Source organism: Pseudophryne corroboree, chromosome 5 (genome assembly GCF_028390025.1).
Source record: "Pseudophryne corroboree isolate aPseCor3 chromosome 5, aPseCor3.hap2, whole genome shotgun sequence".
NCBI classification, from domain to species: domain Eukaryota; kingdom Metazoa; phylum Chordata; class Amphibia; order Anura; family Myobatrachidae; genus Pseudophryne; species Pseudophryne corroboree.
Genome location: NC_086448.1, coordinates 584,658,374 through 584,681,920, shown reverse-complemented (window position 1 = coordinate 584,681,920; position 23,547 = coordinate 584,658,374). Strand labels below are relative to the sequence as shown.

The 23,547-nt window shown below is 42.7% G+C and overlaps 1 protein-coding gene across 4 annotated transcripts in view; it reads right to left on the bottom strand.

Annotated features, from left to right (window-relative positions):
- The window catches only part of FBXO15 (F-box protein 15), a 660,886-nt gene that overhangs the window by 15,664 nt on the left and 621,675 nt on the right, over nt 1–23,547 (bottom strand). For all 4 annotated transcript variants that reach the window (XM_063923380.1, XM_063923382.1, XM_063923379.1 and 1 more), the window contains exons 10-11: nt 8,735–8,859; nt 8,256–8,525 (exon numbers count right to left, since the gene is read on the bottom strand). In XM_063923380.1, the coding sequence (XP_063779450.1) occupies nt 8,256–8,525; nt 8,735–8,859 (395 nt within the window). The remainder of the gene's footprint in view (nt 1–8,255; nt 8,526–8,734; nt 8,860–23,547) is intronic.

Below are 23,547 nucleotides of genomic sequence, written 5' to 3'. Positions count from 1 at the left end.
CCATACCCCACTATGTTCACATAACATATAATTACTATGACTACGCAGGCCGTAACCACACTGAGCTCACATGACTCCACAGTGAGTGGTGATTTTCGGAAATAAAAAGTAAATCAAAAACACTATTATATTGTAGTTTTTGTACAACTTGTCGAGAGAAGAGCAGGAGCAGCAAACATATCCTAGCGTTGCAGCTGGTGCCAGAAGTCATGACGATACTAGTCCTTCAACGCCATCTAAGCCAATGCTAAAGGGCATAGAGGGTTTAAGTCAGGGCATCTGAAATCAAACAACCAAGTATTTTACTTGGCCCCTTTTTTTATGAGTAGTAATTCTGCAACTGTCAGTGAGACATCTTCTTACTTTCATTATGATGCAAGCCCTTCTCACTCAGAGTGTAGAAGAGGTGTAAAAAAAAATGAAAACCAGAAAATCTATGCTGAAAACCCCCCACTAAGGCACTAGAACAAACTGTATGTTCAGAAACTTCACAAATTCTAAGTGAGCCCATGAGTGCTAAGTGTGAGCTTGACCTTTCTGATACTGTACTCAGAGAAGCCTCCTTCCACCATTTGTGCACCCCCCTGAAAGTGTGGGGATGAGCAGCAGAAGTATAGCTGGTGACGGGTGTGGTATAGGAGACTGCTGGTCAGCATACTGACGCCGGGATCCCGACAGTGGAATCCCGACGGGGGGTGGCGAGTGCAGCAAGCCCCTTGCGGGCACGCTGCACTTGCCATGCTGCGGGATCATTGGTGACCTATGGTCGCCTCGGGTTCTATTCTTACTCTATGGGTGTCGTGGACACACATGAGTGGGAATAGTACCTGTTGGTCGGCATGCTGACCGTCGAGATTGTGAGGGGGCGGGATGTAAAGGGAGATTATGTGACCGTCGGTCACATAACTACATCCCGCTGGTGACATATTCAGGATGCCACTGTTGAAGTGCCACAGTAGCTGATGTCACCCTTAATCAGGATTTTGATGCTGAGGATAGTGTGTGTAAGGCACCAGTGGAAGCAGTTCTTGCCTGTGATAAGGACATTGTTATGCCTGGGCATAAAACAAAAAAATCCACCTCTTATGTGTGGAATTATTTTTACCCAAAACCTGAAAATACTTCTTTAGCCAACTGTAGTGTTTGTAAGTAGAGGTAGTGACTTTAGCCATCAAGCAACCTCCTTTGGTAAATCATTTGCAGTAAATTCATGGAATGTTTTGGGGAAAGTCAGAAACTTATTCTAAAAAACCCCCCAAGAAGTCAAGAATGAAATACTACCCTTCTCTCAGCTAGATCCCAGCACCTGCAATCTCCACCACCAACACATTTATTATCAATATCCTGACTAATGATCAGAGGTTTTCCTGCATCCAGAATAAGGCTTAGGTGACTCCTCCCATATCAGGATTCCTCAGAAGAATCCTTGAGTTCTAGGCCTGCTGCAGCTGCTGTGGGTGGATCTTAATCCCAGAAGGAGACTAAGATCTAGTAGTGTCAAACAACATTTGACTGTTAAACAATCCTTTGTTAGAGAAAGAAAGTATGGCAGCTGTCATCCAGTCACACAGTGGATCACTGACGCTATGACAGCTATGCTAGGAGATCTGCGCCCAATATCCACCATTAATGCAGCGGGTTTTACACAGTAAATATGAGGTTCTGTGTCACTGCTACCAAATTCCATCTTGGATCCATTTTACTGAACAACAATTTCTCAGCTGTACATCAATCTTACTTATTGGCCTACAAAATGCCATTGTACCTATTGTCCATTTTACCACAGATATGTGGAAAGTGAAACTGGACAAACTAAAGATTACATGACTGTGACTGCAGAAACAGCAGCAGTATCTAACAAACAATGCCAGCTCATTCAGAGGCAGCCTGCTCACTGTATCACCAGCTTCACTAAGAGCACACCACTGACAACCTCTTATAAAAACTAAGCGCTATCATAGCAAAATGGCTAACCCCATTTGGTCTCTCCTCAGGAGTTGTGATTTTTGATAATGCCACAAATATTGTGAGAGCATTATAGCTGGATAAATTCCGACATATCCCATGTTTTGCTCACAATTTCAAAACATTTTCGGCATTCAGCAGCTGCAAGCAGAAGTCTGCAGCACCTGTAAGAACAGTTCAATTTGCCCTGCCACCAACTGAAGCAACAGGTATTAACAAGTTGAAATTCCAGCCTTTACTTGCATCAGCCAATGTAGGTGCAGCAAAAAGCCATGCAAAGCTACACAGCAAGCCATGATATTGAGAGAGGGGAATGTACCTTACTCCAGCGCAGTGGAGAATACTTAATATGTTGTGCAAGGTGCAGAAACCATCCGAAGAAGTCACCTGTGAAGTGAGTTCAGACACTAAGTGAGGTTATTCCCCTAATTAAAGCTGCTCGAAAAACTGAAAGAGGAGATTAAACAAAGCAATTCTGCAAAGTATGTCAGACATGTAGATCAAGTCCTTTATTTGCTTCACCAGGATCAAAGGGTTGTCAATTTCTTGAAACCGGATCACTACATTTTGCCAACCATGCTTGATGCTAGGTTTAAGTCATACTTCATGCATTTCCTTCCAACTGAGGCAGATATTAAGAGATGCAAAGAGGTCCTGGTGAGCAAGTTGGCAGCTCAAGTAGTAAAACACAATGTTTCCTCCTCCAGTTTCTCCAGCAATTTATGTGGCCAGGAAAAAACCTTGACTTTCCCAAGAGACCCAATGGTGATGCAACACAACATTTTGACATCTGGTTGGGTCTAAAAGAATTGCCCAAAATTAGTGAAACCTCTACCATAACTCTTTTAGATATGGTCAACCTCCAAAGAATGGTGGAGGATTATGGAGGACTGCATACAAATAGGTATGTCACAGAGTCCCTTTGTGAACTTGTAAGAAAAAAAAGGCATTTGGGGGGCCTTGTACAAATGCAGCATCATCGATCCCGCTTACGCTACAGACAGTGATGGTATCCGGTCATGGCGGGGGTCTGATGGCAGATATCTCAACCCCAAGGAGGTAGACGGAGGTTGCAGTAAGACTACAAACAGTGAGTAGATTTTTCATCATTAGCCTGAGAGCACAGCAGCACGGGCAAAGAGACTCACACAGCATATGCCACAGGTGTATTCGAGTGCAGAAAATGCAACTGTGCAGCAATTAGAGTGCGGTATTCAATGCGCTTAAACTGGGACTTTGCAAATGCAGGAGGAAAATCAATGGAATGACATTCAAAATGGTCCAGTGTTTATAAAGGAATTATAAAGGACCTAGCTCCATTATATATGGGGAAAGTAATTCGCCAAAGGCGTTTTTCTCAGTTTTAAAGTACATCTCTCATCATACCCGCATGGACATTTGCCAAAGTCTTTTTGTGTTGTATTGTACCTCAAGTACAGATAGAGCCTTGGGTATATGTAGCGTGCCTGGGCGCAAGGAGGCATGTCTAGTCGTAGGGAGGCGCACAGAGCATTTGGCGTTACCTTTGAGAGTGTTAATGCCTAATTATTTTAAAAGAATTGGGCAGTCTTCAATGTGATGATATTCAGCATATAGAATTTATTATCAAAGAGGTCATGCCTATATTTTTTTCTGCGCAGAGAAACGTGACCCAAGACAGACTTCATCAATGATGCCCGTCCCTTCAAGGGATTTCAGGCTTACATATATAGTGCATAATTATACAATAATTCATAACTGATTAATCAATGGGGCGTGAATTCAGATAACAAGGGGATCATTGATTGGTTGATGGGCAACAATAGGAAGTCTCAAATATGGTCAGCTGGGCTAGATGTAATGGCTGATCTTCTCCTGAGGATGGCAGACTCGTTCCGTGAGTCTTGGATCGCCCATTGACATCAATAGAGCCTCTCAATAGGCTTTGTCAACAAAGAGGTTATTCTTGTTCATCATGGCATGTTGTTTGTCCAAGACAAAAGTCCATCAGATTTCCACTGGCATAAAACCTCATAAAATGTCATTAAGTTCTGGTTATCTAAATACAAGGGTCTTTATTTAGACACGTATGCTCTTCATCATAAGCTAGGACAAAGGTTGACAGAAAACCTCACTTGTAGGAAAACTGACTATTATGGGAATTAAAGTGCTAGTTACAGATATTTAACTATAAGTTTGAAAGCACAATTTCTGAGGCAATACAGATGTATATTTGATTTTTATCCATCAAGAGTAATACCTGCGATCATCCACCAGATGTCGCTTTTTAAAATCACCACTGCGTATGCGCGTGGTCTCTATTAAAATACAATACTAAACTACAGCGTAAGAACAACTTTACTGGTGCATCTCATTACGCTACAATATGCTACAGTATGTCATACCGTATATAACAGTATATACAGTACAGATGCAAATAATACAGCATATACAGATGCAAACGAACATGTTACAGGGACAGTATGGTCTATTGATGTTAGGAATATGTAAGCGTCCAAATCCCATAGTATTAAGTATAATGAGGAGAGATAAAAGCTCCTCCCTAAGTTCCTGGATGCCAAATCACCGTGCTTAGCATCTCTGTACAATATTTTGTATCTGAGTGCTAAATAGCACGAACAGCTTATAACGTACAGCGGCAAGTGTTATCTTTCCAAGTATAATGGGGAGAGATAAAAGCTCCTCCCTAAGTTCCTGGATACCAAATCACTGTGCTTAGCATGTCTGTACAGTATTTTGTATTTGAGTACTAAATAGCACGAACAGCTTGTAATGAACAGTACCTTGCTGTAAAGGCTACAGTGGCAATTGTTAGCTTTTTAAGTATAACGGGGAGAGATAAAAGCTCCTCTCTAAGTTCCTGGATGCCAAATCACTGTGCTTAGCATCTCTGTACAGTATTTTATATTTGAATACTAAATAGCACGAACAGCTTGTAACATACTCTGCTGTAATGGTTACAGTGGCAAGTGTTATCTTTATAAGTATAATGGGGAGAGATAAAAGCTCCTCCTTAAGTTCCTGGATGCCAAATCACCGTGCTTAGCATCTCTTTACAGTATTTTCTATTTGAGTACTAAATAGCACGAACAGCGGCAAGTGTTATCTTTCTAAGTATAATGGGGAGACATAAAAGCTCCTCCCTAAGTTCCTGGATACCAAATCACTGTGCTTAGCTTGTCTGTACAGCAGGCATGTCCAAACTATGGCCTTCCAGTTGTTGTGAAACTGTATATCCCAGCATGCCTTGACACGGTTTTGCTGTCAGAGAATGTTAAAGCTGTGTCAGGGCATGCTGGGATGTGTAGTTTCACAACAGCTGGAGAGCCACAGTTTGGAAATGCCTGCTGTACAGTATTTTGTATCTGAGTACTAAACAGCATGAACAGCTTGTAATGTACAGCGGCAAGTGTTATCTTTCCAAGTATAATGGGGAGAGAGAAAAGCTCCTCCTTAAGTTCCTGGATACCAAATCACTGTGCTTAGCATGTCTGTACAGTATTTTGTATTTGAGTACTAAATAGCACAAACAGCTTGTAATGAACAGTACTCTGCTGTAAAGGCTGCAGCGGCAACTGTTATCTTTATAAGTATAATGGGGAGAGATAAAAGCTCCTCCCTAAGTTCCTGGATGCCAAATCACCGTGCTTAGCATCTCTGTACAGTATTTTCTATTTGAGTACTAAACAGCACGAACAGCTTGTAACGTAATCTGCTGTAATGGCTAGAAGTGTGTACACTTCTATTTAATGTGAAGGTATATTACAATAAATTAAAAAAATAATAATAATAAAGTGAGTGTCAGAAGAAAAAAAACATTGCACTTTGGGAATCGAACCCGAGACTCTAAGCATGGGAGGTGGAAGACTTCACTCCTTACCCCCACACCACTTCATGGAAGATACACAAGCTCATGTGTAAAAGTACTATAAGCAGCGATTCCTTCCCATTAGTGTTTGTTTATGCCGTTAAGGGACTTGGACGCTCATAAAGCAGAACAAGGTATTTAGCCACCACCTCCCCCTACCCCGTATCCCACTCCCCCCCCCCCCCCTGGGAGCCTGCACAGTTCATACAGTAGACAGGGAGGGAGGTCAGATTACAATAAATGTACAACATAATACTGTACTGTATATGAAAATCAGATAGAGACCTGCAGTCGCTTTGATAGATGTGTAAAAGTACAACAGATTCTCTAATACCAATGATCTACAGTACCGTGTTGCTTGAACAGTTAGTTGCATCAAAATACACTCATTTATATTAATTGGTATGTCTACGGGTCCTCATTGCCTCTGTGTATTTTAGATAGCAGAATGAGTCGCTCCTGAAGATTTACTTACCCTGATTTATGTAAAACCTGTGTGCACACTTCTCTTGAATGTGGAGGTACATTATATTACAATAGATTAAAAAAAGAAAAAATTAATAAAGTGAATGTCAAAAAAAAAAAATACCCTCACTCTAGGAATCGAACCCGGGACTCTCAGCATGGGAGGCAGAAGACTTCACCACTTGCCCACGCTGCTACATGGAAGATACACAAGCTCATGTGTAAAAGTACTGTAAGCAGTGATTCCATCCCATTGGTGTTTGTTTATGCCGTTAAGGGACTGCCCCACTCAATCACTGCGTTCTGTAGATGAAGGACTTTTAGCAGTACCTAGAATTTCCGTAATTCATCTGGGGGTTCAGCTTTTAGCCATGTGGTTTTGACTTTATTGCACTCACGTCCCCGCACAGTTCGAGAGGCTCCCACTCTAGAATCCTTGAAAAAACAGACTCAAGACTTTCCTGTTTACTCAAGGAATGTCCCTTTAGTATTGTTTCTCCACTCTCTCTGTATTTTATGAAAAGCCTTTCTTTACTGTATTATGTTCATTCTATCTGTTAAGCACCTTGAGTCCTATTGGAGAAAGAGCGCTATATAAATTATAATTATTATTGATTTTTTGTTTCTACCGGCATGCAATAAAAGTAACTTTAGTAAATGTGCCCATTGCTTGTTTCAATGTTAATTTGGATTCAGTGTGGGATTCCGAAAAGTCGGGATTCCCACATAAGACAGACGCCAGAATCCCGACAGCGAGCACAGCGTGTACCCTCGCAGGTTTGCTGCACTTGCCACGCTAATTTATTAGCTAGTTTATGGCGTTGACCACCCCCCGAATGGGGATTCCGAGCCTCTGTATCCTGACCGCCGGGAAACTAACTGCTTCCTGTCAATTTCTGTAATCACGGAGCATTTTAGTTGGGTCATGAAGAAATTTCAATCTTTCAATTTAACCTTCAGAACTTTTAAAACTTTGATAAGCTGGGTGAGAGGTCATCGATTGATGTGGACAAATTCAAACTAAATTCTCATTTACATCAAAAGAAAGGTCGATTTTTGGCAAACAAGTATACATCCCTCTTTGGAACAGAATTCTTTATATGTTTTATCAGTTTTTTTAATCCATTATTGTTTATGAATGACAACTGTTCTGTTGACAAATGTTCCGATTGTACCATTATTTATTTTGTGATCTAGTGTGTTGTATATATGTTTGGGACATCTTTTTAAATTAACATTATATCCCCCAACTGACAGATGATCTGAAAATTATTTAAGTATATGTTGCCTATTGGCAGAAGAAAATATGCTTATATAAAAGTTGCTTTTAGCCAATCTACTTGTGATCTATAGATTAAAATGGCATGTGTCTATCAAATTTGAAAATATAGTTGTTGAAGTTTTAAAATAACAAATCCAATAAACAATGGCAACTGGCCACTAATGATACTAGTTTTGGTTTCACTATATCAAAAGTTAAACCTTGCTAACGTGCAGAATGTGATAAGTTTAAATGTTCAAAATGTATCACAATGTGTGCATCATCATAATTATAGGATTTCGAAATTGAAAACAAAAATGACATATCTCTTACTTTTAAAATTCTATTTATGAGCCCTAAATGCTTAAGATGCAAGTTCTGGCTCATCTCAAAGATTCAGTAATTAGAAAGAAAATGGGGGATATTAAAAAGAAAAAAAATATTCTTTGCATTCCACCTTCTTTTTCAGAAACTGCTACATATCTTCCTTTCTTTCTGCAAAATATACATTTGGCTCCAATGTTCGACCAACTGTTGCCTGAGTGCTACAATATTTTGTCATGTCTGGTTATTTTAGTGTTTACATAAACATTGAAAATTGCTTATTACATAGATTTTTTTATGTAAAATGATCTGATACATTTAAATATTTCAAAAGAATCGACCATCAAAATAGACAAGGACATTCTTACTTACTGTGTAGTTTGTGCCAAAATAGCTGTTCACTTTCTCTGTATTTAAATAGAGTTTTAAGTTTATTAAATAATATTCCTCTGTTTCTTTCATCCAAATAAGTTCAGCATAAACCCTTCCCACTGAGTCTTTGTAGTTCAGATTAAAGCTCTGCCCCATGAAGTCATAGAGCGTTTCAGGGAATTTGTTTGGACACAGCTCAACTGCAGAACTGAAACACCAATATGGTGTATCTGTTTCATCCAAAAGGGTAACATCCATCATAAAGCAGTTCTGTAAAATTAAACATTAGAACATAAACAAAAATAATAATGCTTACTATTGGTTCTTTACTAAAACTGTGTTCCTTAAAAAAACAAAAAGCAATACAATATTTTAATGATTTTGTATTAATACCTTTTAAAATAAATAGTATTTAGACAAAAAAAATATATAATTTTATAGCAGGTGATTTGAGCAATGTTGTTAGAAATGAGATTTACCTGTATACTGCCACTAAATGATAGCGTGTCCCACAGAAAGTCGACTTTACCCACAAGAGGAGCATGTTCTTTGTTGTTCTTAATACCTATGGCTGTCATCTGTAGATAACCACTTTTTATATACTCTGTAAAACATAACAGAAATGTAAATAATTATTTTGTTCCTTTTAATAAAAAAAAAGTATTACATTTATTTAAGGCTACCTGAAGCCAGTGCTGGTTCACCCACAAGGCACTGTAGGCAGCCACCTAGGGCCTGGTGGATCCTTCAGTGGACTGTCTGTGACACCCACCACCAGTATGTCTTTTACACAGACTGAGCGGTCAATGACTTATTGTATGTTGTAGATGCACCGACCACTGCATACATTCTGACAGATCTAGCAGTGGAGTTCCCTACACAGTTGACACTTTTAAGTGTGATAGGTCTCACTGATCACGCTGTCTAACTTCTTAATGCATATTACAGGCACTGGTCGAGTGGCTGCATTACACTCATGATGCTGAGCTACCAGCCTCAGAACCTCCCTTTCCCTGCTCCTGTCAATTCCCATCATTCTACTGTCTGAGTCACTGCCCATTGCTTTTCCCATCCCTCCTGCTGATTTGCAACAATCAAGACTGGAGAGACACCTTCAACTTAAAGACTTCAAGAACAAGTAACTATCTGTGAAGGGGGTGTATTAATATCTGCAGATGAAAGTTGGGTATGAAAGTTATTTTTAATATTGATGCATTCAAATAACACACAGTATATATTGGTAGGGACAGCATGATTCTGCATGAGGCTAATGTGGAATGGCAGGCTTTCACAGGGTTGGAGCAGCAGCAGCAGGTCTGATGGCATCCAGTCCAGGTTTTGGCGGAGCCTGTTGCTACCTTTAAATATGTGTTTGTGGGGTAGTTCAATGTTTCTTATAGTGAACCAGTCACCCAGACGATAGGACTGGGGGTGTGGGGTTACGTTGGGCACCATGTGGATTGTTATACCAAATTGTTTGAAGTCTGTGTGTTACTAAACTGTGAATTGTATGCTGCTGTCTGCTAATGTAATTCTGCTGTCTACCTGCTGAAAAAATAAACTACTTGTACTGTATCCAGCGTACATGATCCTTTTCACATTTGGCACCCAAACAGAAACCACTATTGCTGGACAATTTATATTGCAAAGTAACCCAGGAAACTGGCTTACTGTAAGTAAGTTGGCAGTCTGTCAGAAGCTTTAAAAGTTGTTTTCTCCTGGGTAAATGATTTAAAAGCAGCAGTCTTACCTAGTGTGTTATTTGTGAAGTGGCCAGTGAGAGATAAAGTGCACATATGATGTTGTCTTAATTTGCTTTTGGTTAAAACTAGCACAACAGTATGTCCACAAAGAGGAAAAATTAGGTGATATGGAGGAGGTATGTTTTGATTGCAGCAAGCCCAGTCATATACACCGGGACTGCCCAAAGCACTGGGAGCCAATGAATTTCAGTACGGGAAGAACAACTCAACCTGTGGTCAGCATGGCTGCTGGAAGTATTTCTCAGCCAGAAACCACCCTGTTTTGGAAGATGGTACAAGTGAAAGGTCGGGAGATCTGGGCATTAGTTGAAACTGGCAGTGAACCGACCATCATCTCTGCTAACCTGATTCTTCTGGGGGCTGGACAGGTTTTACCTCCTGTAAGGTGCTGTGTAGGGTAGTAGAGGAATGTCCACGAGTGCAGCTACATTTAGTAGTAAAAGGACAACTATTAAAAGTGGTAGCTGCAGATACCCCCAGACCACCTTATCCGCTGATCTTGGGCAGTGATGTTCCATTGCTAAGTGGTTACATGGCATGACGTCAACAAATGGACAGCGGCTGAGATGTCCCAGGAGTCGTGATCTACGGAATACCATAAGCTTGGTGACTGCAAAATCCTTCTCTGCCAGTGAACGGCAAGAAGAAAATGAGACCGAGGCACACTGGTTTCCCATTGGTGAGCAAGTGTCTTTACAGGACAAGACCAACAAGATGATGGAAACTTGATTAAGGCAAATGAAAATGTGGTTGTGCTAATGGTAAAATAGTTGGTATTTTGCCACCAGAAGGTGTACCATATTAAGTATTGAAAAGTGATTTGTTGTATCATGTAGCTAATTTGCAGGGTAGACTAATTGTTTGTACCCCAGAAACACAAGCAGTTGGTATTAAGGGCAGCACACACGCATCTGTGGGGAGGAGAAAACTCTCCAGTGCATACAGTTAAGGTTCTTATGGGCAGGCATTCATGCAGCTGTAAAGAAATACTGTCAATGCCTAGTGTGTCAGAAGACAGCACCCCAGCAGTTTATGTCACCTTTGGTTCCCTTCCCTTTTCAGTGCTTTAATCTGGATCTGGTAGGCCCGGTGGAAAAATATGCTTGGGGGCATCAATACATATTAGTGATAGTAGATTATGCCACTAGGTACCCGGAAGCCATACCATTACGTAATATAAAACGTAGCACTATTGCCTGGGAGTTGTTGATGCTATATACCCATTTGGGAATACCAAAGGAGGAACTGATGGACCAAGGTACCACTTTTGTATCCAAATTGATGAGAGGCCTATGTCGCCTGTTAAAAGGTGGACATAATTACCACCTCGGTTTACCACCTACAGACGGAACTGCCTCGTCGAATGCTTTAACCAGGCCCTTAAGCAGATGATAAAAAGGGCGGTTTCTCAGAAAAAGAAAGATTGGGACCTAACCATACCTTATTGAATGTTTGCAGCCCAAGTGGTGCCCCAATCTTCTATAGGGTTTAGTCCCTTCGTACTGCTCTATGGGAGACAGCCCAGAGGGATTTTAGATCTGTTAAAGGAAGGGTGGGAGCAACAGATCTGTCAAGGACCTAAAATCATTTTGTTTGTGTCCCAACTGTATGGCCGTTTGAGGTAAATTGTCACACTTCTGAACGAACATATGGCTAGGGCTCAGCAGCATAATAAATGTAGTTATGACATTACCGCAGTCAACCGGTTTTTTAAACCAGGAGACAAGGTACTGGTTCTTGTGCCCACGACAGAAAGCAAACTGTACGCCCAGTGGCAAGGCACTACAGAAAGCGGATATCCCGTACAGGGTTGGCTTCCCTACAAAGCATCTCATCAGACGGAATGGCACCACTACAGTGGTTACATCACCGGAAGCGAGATAACAATTGCTTGTTTCATGGAACTTAGAGGACATTTCAATTAAAGCTCCCCAGAGCCTTAAAATGGAGGACTGTTCTACTACAATTATATTGCGTGCTTAGAAGTAGGCCTTTTGATATTGCTTTGACTCATTAACTCAATTACCATGTTTTATTCCCTCGAAGACCTTTAAATTTCTTATTTCTCATAGAAAGTAATGTTTAAAAGATTATTAGCTATATTACAAACCACCTTGATCTTTTTGATTTATATACAGTGTTCCTCTTAGAAGGCACACCCTCTTAGAAGCACACCTACAGTATTGTAATTTAGAAGTACACCTTACAGACTAAGACCATCAATTTAAATCCTCCCCTTTTAATAAGAAAATTTAACGTGATCTTCTTAAAACCCAAGAACTGAATAAATTGTCCCTTAGAGAAGTACACAGAAACCTATTCAAATGAAACCAGAAATTTTATGTGCAAGGAGACAGGGCTAGTAGGATGTTGGCTAGGAAATTAAGAGGGAAATTAGCTAGAGAGGATGTGAACGCAATTAATCTAAACTCCATTAAAGTATCAGACCCATACTACATAGCTGGCAAAAGCGTTAGCTATTATTCGGCTCTTTACAATCTAAGGATGACCCTTCAACACCTCAACCTACACCTGAGGTCATCGAACCCTTCCTAAAAGAAATTAATCTCCCCTCAATAAATTCTGAAACCTTCCAGAACCTTGAGAGACCGTGGTCTTAGAAGGAAATAGGTTTAGTTATTGACACATTGCCATTAGATTAAGCCCCAGGCCATGATGGGTATGCCAATAGATTTTATAAATGTTTAAAAGATTCCCTGATTCCTCTTACATCGGTTTTCAACCATGCTTCGGAGTGTGGATGATGCTAGAAGCCCGAATAATAGTATTGCCAAAACCTGGTAAAAAAACCCATTTATTATGTCCAATTATAGCCCAATTGCCCGGACATTAAAACATATGTAAAACTTATTGCAAACATTGATTATGCGGTACCATATTTGGATGATACCGTCATTTTTAGTGCAGTCTGGGAGTCACACCTTCCAAAGATAGAGGCTGTGTTACAGTCCCTACGAGCAAATGGATTCACCGCTAACCCGAAAAAGTGTGCCATCAGAATGGTGGAGGCTAAATATTTGGGGATATTATGGGCAAAGGGCAATTTAAACCTCAGCCCAGTAAGGTGGAAAGAGTCTTCACACGTCCTAAACCTAAATGTAATTTAGAACATTACTTGGTCTGATGAGCTATTACCATAGATTCATATGTGACTGTCACTAGTGAGGCTCCACTAACAGAGTACCTTAAGAGACCGTCCTCAGACAAAATAATCTGGCCTAGGCCAGCAGAAACTGCTTAGGAATATTTAAGGCAAGCCTTGTGCACCAAGCCGGCAAGCTCCTGATTTAAGGAAGCAGTTTCTGTTGTAGACCAATGCCTCTGGGACTGGATTAGGTGCAGCAAGAGCTAGATGAGGGAGAGAAACCTATACTCTACAAAGCCAGAAATTGCTGCCCAGAGAACGCAAGTACTCAACTGTGGAGCAGGAGTAGCTGGCGATAAAGTGACGAAACCGCACACTGACAATTGCGGAGAAACGCGTAAGGACTGGGGCTTATTCCATACTGATGTCCTTCCTACTACCAGCGGTTTTCGGTTGAGCAATATCCTTTGGTGCTACTGTCCGTGTGTGGATGTTAACCGTCTCTAGAGATCCTCCGGTGCACCCCGCAACCAAGGAAGGTGCCTCTCTCGACTGTGGCTGTGACTGACAACGGGGGCCGTCCACGGATACTAAACGGATCCACTCCTGGCTGTGAGTAAAGTGGACAATCTTGCAAATGTGGCCCTATCTAGCGCAGTGAGAGTGGATGAAAAAAGTCAGTTGAAATAGATACTAAAGTATAAGTATCCAAAGCACCTGGCCGCTCAGCGGCATTAAGTAACGGGAGTGGAAAGCCGGCTCCTATCTGACACATAAGGAGATCTCTATGAGTATGTGAAAAACACTTACAGCTGGATTTAAACAGCAAGCATCATCAATTATTCCTAAAAAGGACTGCATATTGTTCGGGACTCTTTACTGAGAATAAGGTCACAATAAGCACTTTAATTTGGACATAATATAAGCATCCGGTCAAACTCAATCCGCTGCAGCAGGGGGAATTTTTGAATTAATTATTTATTTTTATGTGCACATGTGTTTATTTTATTGTGTTATATATGTAATAAATTTGATATATTTAGCTACAAGCGCTCTCTGATAATATATTATCATCCTTTGTGCTGTTTTGTGTGTGGACAGGTCAGTACTGTCCAGTTGAGAGCTGCTTATTTCAGCACATACGACCCAAATTGTATGAGTTAGGTGTTAGTGACGCGCTGGAATTATTTGTTTCTTTTCTTGTGGGTGGTGGAATTGCTGAAGTATTACCTGTTAGGGCGAGAATTCTGGCTAATTACCGATCATGCACACTTACAGTGGATGCACACACAGAAGTGAATGCCTGTGTGACCTGCTGGTATTTGGCTTTGAATCCAGCCAAATCTGAGGTGCAGCATCATCAGGGGAAACAGCACTTCAATGCTGATGTCCTTTCCAGAAAGTTTGTGGGTCTCGGTCCTCCAAGCAAACCTATGGTGAAGCAAGGGAAGGAGGAAGAGGGGAGGAAGGTGAATTCTGAAAGGTGATAAAGGATTGTGTTCCCTGATGGATGGCACAAATAGATGTTAGTGAGACAGAGAACTTGCCGAAGAAGCTAAGGGGAAAGGAGTGTGGCATGGACATCATGATTCCACATGAGATTAATGTGGAATGTTAGGCTTTCACAGGGTTGGAGCAGCAGATCTGATGAAATCCACTCCACGTTTTGGCTTAATCTGTTGTAAGACACAGCTGGGCTATTTATTACCAAATGTGTTTGTGCAGTAGGTTAATGCTTCTGATAGGCAACCAGTAACCCAGATGATTGTTATACCAACTTGTTTGATGCCTGTGTGTTACTAAGCTATGAACTGTATGCTGCTGCCTGGCACTGTCGTGCTGCTGCCTACCTGCTGAAGAAATCAAGAAACTAAGGAAACTACTTGTACTGTATCCAGCGTAAGTGATCCTTTTCACTATAATATAAATATATATACACACACACACACACTATATATATATATATATATATATATATATATATATATATATATATATAGTGTTCACTCCAGGATTTTTTTAGGGCAGGGTGCTGACCTTGGGGAGGGGACATTTTAATTTAGAAGGGCAAAATGATGTACATACTGTAATATGTATGCAGGTGTCTTAAACTGGCAGCACATTGTATTTTATAAACCATCCTGGGACACATTCGCTTCAATCTGACAGCACATTTTAAGTTTAAATGTGCCGTCAGATTGAAGCAAAGGTGTCCCAGAATGGTTTATATAACATTCATGTGCTGCCAGTTTATTTCTGAAGTGTCTCAATAGGGTTTATATAGTTTATTAAACTATATAAATCCTATTGAGACACTTCAGAATTAAACTGGCAGCACATGTTGCTATATAAACCCTATTGAGACACTTCGGAATTAAACTGGCAGCACGTGTTGTTATATAAACCCTATTGATACACTTCAGAATTAAACTGGCAACACGTGTTGCTATATAAACCCTATTGAGACACTTCAGAAAAAACTGGCAGCACATATTGCTATATAAACCCTATTGAGACACTTTAAGAATTAAACTGACAGCACGTGTTGCTATATAAACCTGATTGAGACACTTCAGAAATAAACTGGCAGCACATCGTATTTTAAATGTGCTGTCAGATTGAAGCAAAGGTGTCCCAGGTTGGTTTATATAACATTCATGTGTTGCCAGTTTATTTCTGAAGTGTCTCAATAAGGTTTATATAGTTCATTAAACTATAAGATTAGTTGAGTGCTGCCAGATTAAAATTAAAGGGGCACCAGGCGACCTATATACAGTAGGATAAATAGCTTAGTCTGGCAGCACTAGTCTTAGATGATGTTTGTGTGTCAATTCAACTTACTGGGGGCTGATGCTGCGGGAGTGAGCGTGCTGGTCCCCCCCCTCACACACCGTGGAGCTGGATGAAAAAGGCCGCCACACTGATCCTACCTGGCGTCCTCTTTTATAGGGTCATGTACACAGAGGAGGGCTGGGTTTGCCTCGGCGGGAGAGGCAACCCCAGCCCTCCTCATCTCACCAGCAGCCTACAGTATTGCCGAGACCCGAGAGCATTAGCGCGACAAGCCTGAGGCAGCGGCAGGGAGGCGTGGCAGCACGACGGGAGCAGTGACAGCGTGGCAGGGAGGAGTGACATCGCTGACAGCGCTGTGAGAGGAGTGGCAGCGCGGTGGGAGAAGTTTCAGTGCAGCCCGGCAGTCCTTTAGTAATCAGCAGGGCGGGCAAAAACGGGCAGGGCGCATTCTGACACTCAGAAAAGGGGCAGGGCACAGCGCCCCGCGAAAGAAGGCTAGAGTGAACACTATTATATATATATACAATACACACATATATATATATATATTTATACACACACACATATGTACACACACATATGTACACACACACACACACACACACACACACACACACACACACACACTCACTTTTTCCAAATGAAAAAAGAAAAGGCAGCACTCACGTTTAGGAAGAATTTTTCCAAATGAAAAAAAGAAAAAGCAGCACTCACGTTTAGGAAGAAAAAAGGGTTTTCTTTAATTCTCACATCAGGTATATATGTGCATCAGTACATCAGTTACAGCCCGACAGCTGTTTCAACAACAGAGGAGTAGTTTTCCTCAGGGGCTAACAGCACTCTGCGCAGACTCCGGTTATATAACAAATTAAGCGGAAAAGACGGACAAACAAGAACCATTGTGCTGATGTGGGAAAATTTGCACGGTAGAGGGGTGTATTAGTGCAGTCTAGGTGCCTAATCAGGGTCCACACAGAGCTGCTCCAGTGAATAAATGAAATAATGCTTTACTGCCATCACAAATAAACATAAAATAAACAAGGCCCCGTGTAGGGCACTACCTCACTGCAGTGATGTGCGGTGAGGACAGATGCTGGGGAGGCACTGACAGCTAACCAAACCGCCCCCTTAGAGAATTAAAAACAAAAAATGTAGTCCCCCATATATCACTAATACCAGCACTGGGCTGAACCAGCCAGGAGGGGTAATGCCATAGAAGGGGAGACACTCAGTGTGGGGTCCCCCTTCCATAACATTAAAGACCCCCCCCAAGCCAGTCAGCCCAGGGCTGGAATTCCTCAGAAAGTGGGGCCCCAGAAAATAAAATTGGGGTCCAACCTCCCGAGCAACAACCAGCACTGGGCTGATAGCCCAGTGCTATGCCCCGTGCCCCTGGTGGCGGTGGGTGCGGGGTTCATGGCAGGATAATATTGTTCTTTACAGGTGGCCTACAGGTCCCAGCATGCCTGCCCTGGCATGCCGGCACTTTGAGAACCACAAATGCCAGCATATCCGGACATAAAGGGCCCGCTGGCACCTGTAGTCCGCCTGTAAAGAAAATATTAAAATAAATTACAACACATGTTTTTTTTAAAGTTTTATTATTCAGGGTCTTCACCTGGGAGCGGCGTCCTTTAAGCTCTTTTGCATGGCCACCTCCTTCCTAGGGCTTCCAGTGTCTTCACTTGGGAGACCGCCGCCTTCCCATGGCTTCTGGCGTCTTCACCTAGGAGGCGGCAGCCTTTTAGCTCTTTTGCATGGCTGCAGCCTTCCCAGGGCTTCATGCGTCTTCCTCTGCCGTTTTCACCTGGGAGGCGGTGGCCATTAAGCTCTTTTGCATGGCCAACGCCTCCCCAGGGCTTCCGGCTTCTTCACCTGGTGGGCGGCGGCTGTTAAGCTCTTTTGCATAGCTGCCTCCCAGCCAGGACTTCCTGCGTCTTCTATCTTCTGGAGCTCTTTACTGCTCCCTCTACGCCGTCGAACTGTTGCCACTGCCTCGCGCTGACTTATATAAGTCAGCCAGAGGGGGCGTGGTGATGACGCGGCGAGCCGTGATTGGCTTGAGGTGGCCATCTAGAATTTCAAAAAGGACGCTGAGGCGCCATTTTTGAAGCTGGTACCACTCCGCTACCATCTCTGCAGAATGGCAGGCAGGGATCTGGGATCCCTGCCTGCCACTATGGCTATCTCCGCCAGGTCACGCTCCGCCGCATCCCACCGCCAATGTCGCCCGCACCTCCACCACGTCACGCCGCCTCTGCAGCCCGCACCTCCGCCGTGTTCCGCCGCGCCCACAGTGATGACAGCAGATCAAGTGATGGATCCGCTGGCCAATCTCTGTGGCCTCACTTACAGGGACGTGCTTTCATGGGTTGAAAGCACGTCCCTGTAGCAAAGCGGCACTTTTAGTAGGTGCCGCTTTGTAATAGATTTTGAATGGGCTTTTACAGCCCGTGGCTTGACCATGCCCGCACCCGCCCCCGATCCTGCCCCTATCCCATTCATAATGGGAGGCACCACGATCGGTGCCTCCCAACCCCATTTAGACATTATTAAATAAATATTATTAAATAAATATCAAGGAGATACTTATGACACAGAATATTTGTCATAAATATCTTCTTTGTATTATTTTAATCATTAATGACAGGGGAGGCACTGCCTCCCCTGACTGCACGTCCCTGCCTCACTGCTTAGCCCGTCTCTATATGGGCAGCTAGTCTGCAACAAAGTCTCTTGTTTAAATACTCTCAGTCATGTCTGGTTCCTTTCAGGTAACTCACTAGCTTCAATAAGGCACCATTTGGCCTACTCACACTCAGCTGGCTGCCATACCAGATTGATACACGGTTATCTTGGCTAGTTTACTGCACCTGAGCACAACATGGTTTATTAACATACACTCTTCATCTATTGTTCTCAGCTGCAATACAATACAGAGAACAATAAAGCAGGGGATTAAGTCATTACAGCAGGGGTTTAAATCCGACTGCCCAGTCTCAGTTAATCCTATTAAAGGTCAAGATAAACATGGACCCATCTGTAGCTTTAAAAGTATGGTTTGTCAAATGACATTACCAGGCTATATTTCAGTCCATGTTGGACCTTTCTCAAATTCAACATCACCCTACATCAATGGTGAAGATAAAGACAGATAACAAATAAATTATATTTGTCGGAGTACTTATACTGTACCACACACAATAATTGTCAACGTTGTCTATGCATGTGTACACCGCACAGAAAGGCTAGAACGGCATCTTTAGAGTAGAAAGTAAAACAACCTATTCATGTCAGTCAGACGTGGCAAAAACTGTTAAAACACAATCGAGAATTGGGGCAGGAAAGCAACTTAAACTTGACAAAGAAAGAAACATACTTTATTGACCATCTCCGTATCAACAGCACTATACAGCACTCTTGTGTAAGAGGTTACCTTAGAGATTTTTTTAAAATTTGATTGCTAAAATGAACCACTGGGGTATTTTTTTTATAATGCAGCATAAGGGCCTCAGCAACATCATCGTATATAGAACATTTATAAAGAATACAAAGCTCACAAAAAAACAAACTGCAAGATAAACAAAAATATAAATAAGGGCGGTATTCAATTGATATATCACGCCCAATCTCCTTTCTAAAATGATCCCCATTAATGCACATATCGCACTTATAGTAATCAGGTCTAGCTGTGTAAAGGGTTGGGTACCTCGCTACTCCGGGGGTAGTGAGCTGAAATGATGATACCATGCCCCCGAGGGTAGAAACAGAACGGGTGTGGAAGTGGGTGAAAAGAATTGAATACTGCCCTCAAAATCAAAATAATGCATGTAAAAGTTACATATTACTAGTATAATTAAAAAGCTGAAAATGTTCTTCATATAAAGATGCTGATTAGTTGGATGTGTAACAAAACACCCCCTACTGGATAAAAATATTGCAAGAGATTTGTAAATTTAGCCCCCTAGTGTACACATAAAAGATTTTTAAGCTACTGTAGTTCTTCACTTTCTCTTTCTAGGAAAGGCTGACAACCTATTATCAAACAATGTATTGCTGTCACTAAGTGCCCTTTCTTCAGAAACTGTTTAGCTACTGGCTTATTTGTACAACCAGTGGCAAAATCTTGATGTACTGATGAGTGATGGTTGACCAAATGCAGACAAAAGCATACTGATTTTTCAAAATTGGGCCCTTATGTAAAGTGTTTTTTTTCTCTCCTTAATATAGTGTCAAATCATTATCTAATGATATGTCAACTATTTTCTTGATTGTGGTGGTATGTGTACCATCCACTAGAGGTTAAGATAATATGATGTTGTAATTTACGGTCTTGTGTTCTGGCATTAAGTCCTGATTGAAGTTTTATTCATGCATTAGCTAGGCAAGACTTAACAAACTTTCGAGAATAGCACCTTTGACTGAACTGAATCTCTATCTCCTCCAACTGTATGTTGGCTAGATCTGTTTCAGAGTTATTTCTCAAAACTTTTATGAATTGTAATAGCGTAGCCTGCTTTTAAGATGCATGCAATAACATATGGGTCATTCAATGTCAGTTCAACCAGGTGTGTTCACCATCCATCTCAGATTTTTAGGAATTTTTTTTTTAGTTAAGAGAGGATGTCAAAAAAATAAGAATTTACTCACCGGTAATTCTATTTCTCGTAGTACGTAGTGGATGCTGGGGACTCCGTAAGGACCATGGGGAATAGCGGCTCCGCAGGAGACTGGGCACAACTAAGAAAGATTTAGGACTACCTGGTGTGCACTGGCTCCTCCCTCTATGCCCCTCCTCCAGACCTCAGTTAGGAAAACTGTGCCCAGAAGAGCTGACACAATAAGGAAAGGATTTGGAATCCCAGGTAAGACTCATACCAGCCACACCAATCACACCGTACAACTTGTGATACTATACCCAGTGAACAGTATGAATAACAACTGAGCCTCTCAAACAGATGGCTCCAAACAATAACCCTTTAGTTAGGCAATAACTATATACAAGTATTGCAGACAATCCGCACTTGGGATGGGCGCCCAGCATCCACTACGGACTACGAGAAATAGAATTACCGGTGAGTAAATTCTTATTTTCTCTGACGTCCTAGTGGATGCTGGGGACTCCGTAAGGACCATGGGGATTATACCAAAGCTCCCAAACGGGCGGGAGAGTGCGGATGACTCTGCAGCACCGAATGAGCAAACTCAAGGTCCTCCTCAGCCAGGGTATCAAACTTGTAGAATTTAGCAAATGTGTTTGAACCCGACCAAGTAGCAGCTCGGCAAAGTTGTAACGCCGAGACCCCTCGGGCAGCAGCCCAAGAAGAGCCCACTTTCCTCGTGGAATGGGCTTTTACAGATTTAGGATGCGGCAGTCCAGCTGCAGAATGTGCAAGTTGAATCGTACTACAGACCCAGCTTGTTGGGCGCATACAGGATAAATAGCGAGTCAGTTGTCCTGACTCCAGCCGTCCTGGAAACATATATTTTCAGGGCCCTGACTACGTCCAGCAACTTGGAATCCTCCAAGTCCTTAGTAGCCGCAGGCACCACAATAGGTTGGTTCAAATGAAAAGCTGATACCACCTTAGGAAGTAATTGGGGACGAGTCCTCAATTCCACCCTATCCATATGGAAAATCAGATAAGGGCTTTTACATGACAAAGCCGCCAATTCTGACACACGCCTGGCCGAAGCCAAGGCCAACAGCATGACCACTTTCCACGTGAGATATTTTAGTTCCACGGTTTTAAGTGGCTCAAACCAATGTGACTTAAGGAAATCCAACACCACGTTGAGATCCCAAGGTGCCACTGGAGGCACAAAAGGGGGCTGAATATGCAGCACTCCTTTAACAAACGTCTGAACTTCAGGCAGTGAAGCCAGTTCTTTTTGGAAGAAAATCGACAGAGCCGAAATCTGGACCTTAATGGAACCTAATTTGAGGCCCATAGTTACCCCTGACTGTAGGAAGTGCAGAAATCGACCCAGCTGAAATTCCTCCGTTGGGGCCCTTCTGGCCTCACACCACGCAACATATTTTCGCCATATGCGGTGATAATGGTTTGCGGTCACCTCCTTCCTAGCTTTAATCAGCGTAGGGATGACTTCCTCCGGAATGCCCTTTTCCTTCAGGATCCGGCGTTCAACCGCCATGCCGTCAAACGCAGTCGCGGTAAGTCTTGGAACAGACAGGGTCCCTGCTGCAGCAGGTCCTGTCTGAGCGGCAGAGGCCATGGTTCCTCTGATATCATTTCTTGAAGTTCTGGGTACCAAGCTCTTCTTGGCCAATCCGGAACAATGATTATAGTTCTTACTCTTCTCCTTCTTATTATTATCCTCAGTACCTTGGGTATGAGAGGAAGAGGAGGGAACACATAAAACGACTGGTACACCCACGGTGTCACTAAAGCGTCCACAGCTATCGCCTGAGGGTCCCTTGACCTGGCGCAATATCTTTTTAGCTTTTTGTTGAGGCGGGATGCCATCATGTCCACCTGTGGCCTTTCCCACCGGTGTACAACCATTTGGAAGACTTCTGGATGAAGTCCGCACTCTCCCGGGTGGAGGTCGTGTCTGCTGAGAAAGTCTGCTTCCCAGTTGTCCACTCCGGGAATGAACACTGCTGACAGTGCTAACACATGATTTTCCGCCCATCTGAGAATCCTTGTGGCTTCTGCCATCGCCATCCTGCTTCTTGTGCCGCCCTGTCGGTTTACATGGGCGACCGCCGTGATGTTGTCTGACTGGATCAGCATCGGCTGGTGTTGAAGCAGGGGTCTTGCCTGACTTAGGGCACTGTAAATGGCCCTTAGTTCCAGAATATTTATGTGTAGGGAAGTCTTCTGACTCGACCATTGTCCCTGGAAGTTTCTTCCCTGTGTGACTGCCCCCCAACCTCGAAGGCTGGCATCCGTGGTCACCAGGATTCAGTCCTGTATGCCGAATCTGCGGCCCTCTAGAAGATGAGCACTCTGCAGCCACCACAGCAGCGACACCCTGGCCCTTGAAGACAGGGTTATCAGCCGATGCATCTGAAGATGCGATCCGTACCACTTGTCCAACAGATCCCACTGAAAGATCCTTGCATGGAACCTTCCGAATGGAATTGCTTCGTAAGAAGCCACCATCTTTCCCAGGACTCGCGTGCAGTGGTGCACTGACACCTGTTTTGGTTTTAGGAGGTCTCTGACTAGAGATGACAACTCCTTGGCCTTCTCCTCCGGGAGAAACACTTTTTTCTGTTCTGTGTCCAGAACCATCCCCAGGAACAGTAGACGCGTTGTAGGAACCAGCTGCGACTTTGGAATATTCAGGATCCAGCCGTGCTGTTGTAGCACTTCCCGAGCTAGTGCTACTCTGATCAACAACTGTTCCCTGGACCTCGCCTTTATAAGGAGATCGTCCAAGTATGGGATAATTAAAACTCCCTTTTTCCGAAGGAGTATCATCATTTCGGCCATTACCTTGGTAAATACCCTCGGTGCCGTGGACAGACCAAACGGCAACGTCTGGAATTGGTAATGACAGTCCTGTACCACAAATCTGAGGTACTCCTGGTGAGGAGGGTAAATGGGGACATGCAGGTAAGCATCCTTGATGTCCAGTGATACCATGTAATCCCCCTCGT